The sequence below is a fragment of the Octodon degus genome, unplaced genomic scaffold (assembly GCF_000260255.1).
Source record: "Octodon degus isolate 3935 unplaced genomic scaffold, OctDeg1.0 scaffold00010, whole genome shotgun sequence".
Taxonomy (NCBI): domain Eukaryota; kingdom Metazoa; phylum Chordata; class Mammalia; order Rodentia; family Octodontidae; genus Octodon; species Octodon degus.
In genome coordinates, this window is record NW_004524586.1 from 18,917,259 (window position 1) to 18,925,251 (window position 7,993).

At 38.2% G+C, this 7,993-nt stretch overlaps 1 protein-coding gene across 3 annotated transcripts in view; it reads right to left on the minus strand.

Annotated features, from left to right (window-relative positions):
- Zranb1 (zinc finger RANBP2-type containing 1) overlaps nt 1–7,993 on the minus strand; it is a 64,108-nt gene continuing 56,115 nt past the window's right edge. For 2 of the 3 annotated variants that reach the window (XM_023708902.1, XM_004625587.2), the window contains exons 7-10: nt 3,293–3,413; nt 1,880–2,009; nt 1,490–1,719; nt 1–479 (exon numbers count right to left, since the gene is read on the minus strand). In XM_023708902.1, coding sequence (XP_023564670.1) covers nt 261–479; nt 1,490–1,719; nt 1,880–2,009; nt 3,293–3,413 — 700 coding nt within the window. In that variant the 3' untranslated portion in view covers nt 1–260. The remainder of the gene's footprint in view (nt 480–1,489; nt 1,720–1,879; nt 2,010–3,292; nt 3,414–7,993) is intronic. The other variant, XM_023708903.1, reaches the window with a different exon arrangement.

Consider the following 7,993-nt stretch of genomic DNA (forward strand, 5'->3'; position numbering starts at 1 on the left):
TTACATTTATAGACAGATTTACAATTGAAAGGAAAAAAGGTCTTAATAAAATTAGTTTCTGTTTTTGTTTTTTACAAACTGTAGTTCAACCAAAGTTCTCAGTCTCCTCATGCAGCAGATGCAATATTTATCTCCACCGGGTGTGGATCAGAAAAATATACAAACAAATCCTACCAGGTTTGTTTCATTTCACACTGTACACTGCTTGGAGCACCACACTAACTTTGATCATCATCATAGCTCGGATGCATTCCTGATCCTCATTCATCTTCATCCTCTTCATCTTCCTCTCCATCAGACAGGGATGTGCAAGGCCGGATCTGTCGATAACGGTCAAGCCATTTTTCTACCATCTGTGTGACCAGGGGGTGATTACGCCTCCGAGAGCTTTTCTGCATGGCAACTAGAACTCCCCCTTCGGTCACGCAGCAATCCAGCCACTCCCTGAGCAGTTTCTCTTGCTGTTCCTCATTACCTAGCTTTGAGATGAGTTTGAAGAAAAAAAGAAATCAACAGATCAGAGGATAGGTACAACCTAGAACTGGTATGACAATGAAAAGGCCAAAACAATAATCTACCATAGTTTCATCCTCTTACCGGTTTTATAATTAAAACCCAGTTTTTCAGATGAAATTTTTAAACACATCAATGGGAAAATTCTCAGAAAACTGTAGTTAAATGAATACCCTACCCTAGAAGGTAATTTGACAGGATAACAAAAGCCAGTCAATGCTCTAACTGATCCTGGCAAAGAAAATGCCAGAAAAAGTTAAGTCAACAAACTTCAAACACATGACAAGGTAAGTTTACTTGGTAATTATGTACAGGCTTAAATTGTACAAGTTATGGTCCATTACTTATTTTTCTCAATGTTGTGATTATAAATGTTTATGATCATTACTAGTATACTGAATAAAAGATCAATAATTTTATATGAATATGGACTTTCTGAGAGAGTATTCTTTTGCACAGTCTCACAATCTTCCCTGCCTAGTATATACTCACTCTCCCCTCTATCTAATGATGAATTGCCTAGGCATCTATTCTCAACCAAGCAGCCACAGTCCCTCTTCTGGGTAAACTGGTTGTTCACTTCCCAGCTTACCAATGGTACAATCAAGAATTTTAAGAGCCAGCAAACTGAATTTTCTAACTCCTCTGACCTCACCTTTTGCCTGCCCTCTTTCCTTGACCACTCCCCTTAGGCACGCTGGCTCTGGCAGTTCTTAGAAATGCATACTGCAAAACTGACATCCCTCCTTAAGACCTCTAGTCACCCTGTTTAAGTCACAAGTTCTCTAGGCTTTTTGCTTTTCTCTTAGCACTCATCTGAGGTCAAAGTCCTTTTACTCTTTATTCATGCATTAATTCTAAAAAGGTAAGTTTCAATCTCAATGACCAAAATTTACAGAAAAATACCAATTTCAACCACGTTCAAAAATATAGTTGGTGATACATACAGTCAAGATCAACCTGAGATGTTGCTTACCTCCTGAGCAGATAGAAAATGCACGTGCAATAGTTTCCTTTCACTGTCAACCAGAGGCAAAAATGTGATGGTGACATCATCGTCGGTGTTCAGGTTCGCACCAGCACCTCGGTTACCATACCCATCATTTTCCATGGCAACCAAAGCAGAGAAGTGGCCCCTTGTATAGCCAAGAGCAATTGGGCTTTTCCAACAAAAACTCTGTTCCCACAATAAAGGTAGATAAACCCCTGAAAAATGGCAGACAAATGTCAACATTCAGGTGAAAAGAGCCCTGGTCCCTTGCTTCCTATATCCACATGGCTCTGGCTACTGTTACAACTTCTGAGCCATCCTCTCGTCCTCCCCCACTAATGATTGCTTACAGACATTCCTTCAATAATGGCTTACCTTGAAACCGAGTATATCCTAAAGTTTCTCCCCGGAAACTCTTATAATACTTTACTCCATAAACTATAATTGGTCGTCTAAGAATATGTGCAAGTACAAAAATGTGTGTCTGTTCCAAACTTGCTCCAGGCTATACAAAACAAAAGGAAAAATTTATCTTCATATGATTATAAAAACCAACACTACTGTCAGCATACTGTCCCCATTTTTTATTTTGTTTGCTGACTCGGGGTTTCACTACTTCAGGCTAGCCATGAACTCTGTACTTAAAAGTTGGCCTTGAACTCACAGCAATCTGTCTCAGCATCCCAAATGCTGAAATTGGAGGTGTATCTTACCATGGCCAGCTCAATTCATTTAAAAATAAATTTAAACTGTTTGACTCCCCCAATAGTAAAGTCCTATAAAAAAGTAATAGAAATCTACAGATTCTATACACAAGTATCGTTCACTCACTAGCCAAACTTACAAACTGGATACAGACCACATATATAGATAAATACTGAGTTAACCTTTCCTATCCAATCATAAAACTTTGCAATATCAAGAACCAGAGATTCAGACAGTAAAGCATGATTTCTATAACTACATTCTACATTAACTAGGAAAAGGCTATATAAAACAAAATTCTGGGGGGAAAAGATGAAACTTCCATTTCACACTAAGTTAAAGGGCACTATCATAAAGAGTAATACTCAAGTGGTCTATCTTCCAGTTACAGTGACTCCTGACACAGACCGATAAAGCACAGGTCTGTGATTAGATTAGCAGTGAACCCTGCCCTAAAATGGCCCAAATAGAAGGTACTTCCTTCTCGGGATTCAAATAGACTATACAGTGCTTTCTAGATCTGAAATTTACAACATTTAGTGAATAAAGTTAGCATAAAACCAAGGGTAAAAGAATGACCCCACACAGTTCTGTATTCTCTAGAGGCTTCATTTACAAAATGTGGTAGCAGATACCAGAAAAATCCATTCCCACATCAATTAAAAGTCATTTCTGTCTGTGGGAATTAGGTCCTTTGAATATGAGAGAAGGATGAAGCCTCATCTTTCTACCTCAGATACAGAAGAGAAGCTAACCTGCAGGTGTGATAGGAATAAAACCTCCTATGGGGAGGGGGACTGGAGAGCAATCTCAAGACTACACAGTGCTTAGAATCATCACAGTATTTTCACTTCAATAGTTCTTACCACTTAAACACATTATTCTGCAAGTTCTGTAGTGAGGATTTGCTATGGTAATATATTTAACAAACAGCAGTCATGCCTAGAACCCAAGTTGACTGATGCCAGTCAAGTACTTTTCCTTTGTACCACAATGGCTCCAACATGGACGCTCAAACAAGTTTTGGAATTAAGGCCCTGTGGCTTACCATCTCATAGGAGCAGCTACCTGCAACATCCTTACCTGACTAGCAAGAGAGAGTATAAATGCCCAGTCTTCTTGCCATTGTTCTTCTCTCAAAGAAAAATGTAAACCAAAGCTCTGAGAATACCAAGATTCCCAATCTTTCCAGCGTGTATAAAACCTAAAAAAAGAAAAACCAAGATGGTAAAATAAAACAGGCCATAGATAAACCAATTATTTTTTATTTTACTTTTTAAAATTTTATTGAGAATTAAATATGAATGAGACAGTTTCAAAGCTGAATAATACGAGTTTCGATAATATATTGTACATGGTTATCTTCTTAGTGGTTATCCATAGTACAAGAAGTAGACAGGATGTCCTGTCCAAACACTATTAGTACACCTCTTTCTTTGCATTGAATTAAGTGAAAGTAGCTGTATATCTATCCTATTTTGTATATATAAATACAAAATGATCTTTCCTTTGTATCCCCCTTTTTTTTTTGTTTAGTCCTGTCAGAGGTGAATATTCTATTGGCATCTAAATACTATAGGTGTTTGAATTCAGCTAAACAATCCAACTCTGTCTAGCAGTCTATAATATTAGTGGATTATCCTCAGAAGTTATTGATTTGAGCCTTTTACAGCTCATCATATTAATATGGCTTTACTTTATATACCTCATTTTTATACTTTGCTGGATGATTAAGACCAAGATAAAGCAAGACCTATATATATATATATATATCAAGAAATGTAACTTTTGTATCTGATAAGGTCAGTCAAGTACCCTCAGGATTTATCCTGTAGCCCTGTACCGCACTTTATAAGATCCTTTGTCAGTGTCAGCCATGAAGATGAGTCACGGCCATTGCTTGACTAATTTGCTCTCTGTGAAAGCCTGACAGAATGTTTTTTCTCTCCATGTGACTCTCCCTAGGCACACTATACATCATAGATCACATTCCTCTGTGGTTCCCAATCACCTTGATCAGAAAATCTGGAGCACAACTGAGTTACATATTGTTACAGTATGGGTTCTCCTATGTCCCGAGTCTTCACTGACCTTGAAAGGCTAGGGCCAAAATGTTGGCTGACTTTGCAGCCCTTCCTTTACCAATTTTGAACTGCTAACTTAGGTTGTTAACCCTCTAGAAGAGAAGCTTATTATTAACCTGCAATATATGCAGTTTGTAAACCAATTACATAGTGTAGTCGTTAGGCAGTTCATATCAAGAATTTAATTTTACCAATTTCACCTCACTTCAATATATTTTTCAAATTAAAAATGCTCTATTCTGTTAGCAGACATTTTTACCATAGTTTCAACCAGGACAGATTTACCATCCACCAGAAACTTCCATCGAACAGTAGTGATAAGAACAGTTACTCTCAATTGTGTGCTCCTGGCTTACCAAAATTCTTCTAAATGTATCCATACTCGAATAAAAACAAAATATCCCATGTAGTCATAAGAACAGCAAAATCACTGCTCTAAAATTTCTGCCTATAACTGATGATCATGTGATAATCTAAAAACAAATCACTGCATGTCTCAGTTACTTTTTCTTTTTGCTGGGACAAAATACCTGATGCCCAGAAAGTAAAGTTTTGTGCAGGTTTCAGTCCATACTGGCTCCGAGGCAGCATGATACATGGGAGAGGACAACAGGTCATGACAGTAGAAAACAGCACAATGCAAAAAGGAAGGAGCAGAGGCAAAGAGCAAGCCTCTCTCCCTTTGACTGTATTCAGGCTGTCTGCTCCAGACCAGGTGTGGTACTCACACCCATAATCCCAGCCTTGGATCATGAATTAATCACAAACTCTAGAAGCCTACCACCCTATCACTGCATGAGAAATTGGGGAACAACTAGAAAGAACCCGAAATACTGTAACTACAAAAACAAGTCTCTTTTTCATATTTAGTACCTTTGTAAATGTTTTATCCTGATAAATCAGTCAAATCTAAAAACGCATCACTGGAAGACTACACAACTGAAAGTACAATATATTCCTTCTTCACATCACATAAAATTAACCAAAAGCATAAATAATTATGCTCAAAAACTGTGGCTCACAGTCTTATAAAGAAACTATTCATTTGGGTCCAAATATCCCCCTAAAGCCTTTTTGGATGTAGCAAAACCTAGAGTATGTGATTGATTCATAGTGCAATGCATGAATTAAGGGTAGGTGGTTGCTGGATCAGTCCACTGATTAGACTGGCACAGCCCTAATCCCAGTAGACTGGATATAACAGAAGGGACAGAAACAAACTTGTCCGCTTTCTTGTTGCTTTTGCTTTCTTCCACTGCCAAGAACGGTTGCCATGTTCCACCCTTGCCTTGGAGCTCACAAACTGTGAGCTAAATAAACCTTTCCTCCTTTAACTTTGGGTGTTCAAATCCCCAGTACCAATGCACCCACCCCCAATAAACAATCTGCTGAGCCGGCCAAATAGCTCAGTGGATTAAGGCATCAGCTTGGATGCAGGGGCCTGGAGTTCGTCCCCAGGCCTGCTGTGCCGGCCCTACCTCTAGGGTGTGCTGAGATGGCAATTGAGACTGAATGTGGTGACACACGCCTGTAATCCCAGCACTTGGGAGGCTGTAAACAGATGAATCACTACGAGTCTGATGTATGCAGTGAGACCCTGTACACCCTGTCCTAAAATTAAAAAAAATTTTAAAAAGTCTGCTGTTCTGGTGGGAAGTTCCAACATGGTAAAGTTAAATAAAATGACATCATAGGCATCTTCATGGTAATTTAACAGAGGACTCTGGAAAATGAATACATTTTAGAGTTTTTAAAATTAGGTAGACAGGACTAGTCAGATAGCTCATTGGACTGGGCATGGTGGCACGTGCCTATAATCCCAGCACTGGGAGGCAAGACAGGAGGATCACTACACAAGTCCAAGCTGCATAACGAGACCGTGTACCAAAGAAATAAATATTTTTTTAAACTTGATAAGCCAGAATCAAAAATTTCTATTGAAATCCAAAGGCCTCAAAAGAGTCGCTACAGTAGTGGACATAAATCAGAAGAATTTTACTTTCACAGTAAAGATTTGATAAAAGATGCCAAAACTACAGGTTGGGGTAAAACAGACCTAGGATAACTAGATATCCACCAGCAAGAAGATGGATTTAGGTTTTCATACTTCACTTCTGAAACAAAAATTAACTCAGAATAGATCAAAAAGCTAAATGTGAAAGTTAAAAACTAGAAAAAGTCTTAGAAGAAAAACAGGTATAAATCTTTGTGGCCCTGGGCTAGAAAAGACTTCTTTAGATGCAAAAGCACAAGCAATAAAAGAAAAGTATTGATCAAAGTAAAAATAAATAAATAAAAAACAAAGTAAAAAAATATTTACAGATTGCATGTCTAATGAGGGATTTGATGCATAAGGAATATGTACAACTGAATAATGACACAATCCTCTTACAAATGAGCACAAGGGACCTGGGAATGTGGCCTAAGATGCTTGAAGTCCAAAGTGTTTTGGGAGGAGGGGGCCCTGAATAATGTGGAATGTTATTTCACCAAAGATAATATATGAATGATAACATCATTAACACATAACAAAATGTTCAATGTCAAAAGTTATTAAGCACATGCAAATCAAAATGAGACACTACTTCATGTTACACAAGAATGACTATAATCAAAATATTGGTGAACAAATATTGGTGAAGATGTAGAAAAACTGTGACCTTCAGATACTGTTGAAAGGACTATAAAATGATAAAACACAGCTTAGCAGTTTCATGAAATGTTAAACGGGTTTACTACATGACTAGCAGTTCTACTCATAGCTATATACAGAAATGAGAGGGGCTGGGGAGATGGCTCAGCAGAATAAGCGCTTCCCCGGCAAGTGCAAAGGCCTGAGTTCAATCCCCAGTTCCGCCAAAAAAAAGAATGAGAACATACTATTCCACAGAGACTTGTACGTGAATAGTGACAGCAGTATTATATATAGCCAAAAGAAACTACAAATAGCGCTATGTCCATCAGCTACTGAATAGATACAAAAAATGTAGTATATAATCACACAATGGAATTTAAAGAAACAAACTACAATACATGCATGGTTGAATTTTTTTGGAGATATTATGCTGACTAAAAGCCATTCACCAAGCCATTCACATATTTGGTGATTCTACTTATATGCCATGTCCAGAAAAGAAATGTAAGACACACAGTACATTAATAATTGCCTGGGACTAAGGCTGGGAAGAAGGGACTTTAAAAAGACACAAGGTTTTCTTTTTGGCTTTCATGAAAATATATAATTCTGTTGTAGCAGCAGTTTCACAATTCTATAAATTTAATAATCATTGAAGATAAATCCAGTGATAACTGCACATGGAAATCAAGGGCATTTCATGCTGCACAAATTATACTTCGATAAACCTTTCTTTAAAAAAAAACAATGAAAGGCTGGCCAGATAGCTCAGCAGATTAAAGCACCTGCTTAGGCAGAGGTAGGAACCAGGGCTTGATCCCTGGCATGGGTGATTGAGACTAGGCATGGTGGTACACACCTGTAATCCCAGTTCTTGGGAGACTGAAAATAGGAGAATCAGGGGCTGGTGAGATGGCTCAGTGGTCTAAAGCACCTACTTAGAACAAGCTTAGCAAAGCATAGGAACCACGGTTCAATCCCCCAGCACCACATGCCAGCCAGCCCTGCCCCCTGGTGGGCTGAGCTGGTCACACACACACACTAAATAAATAAATAAATAAATAA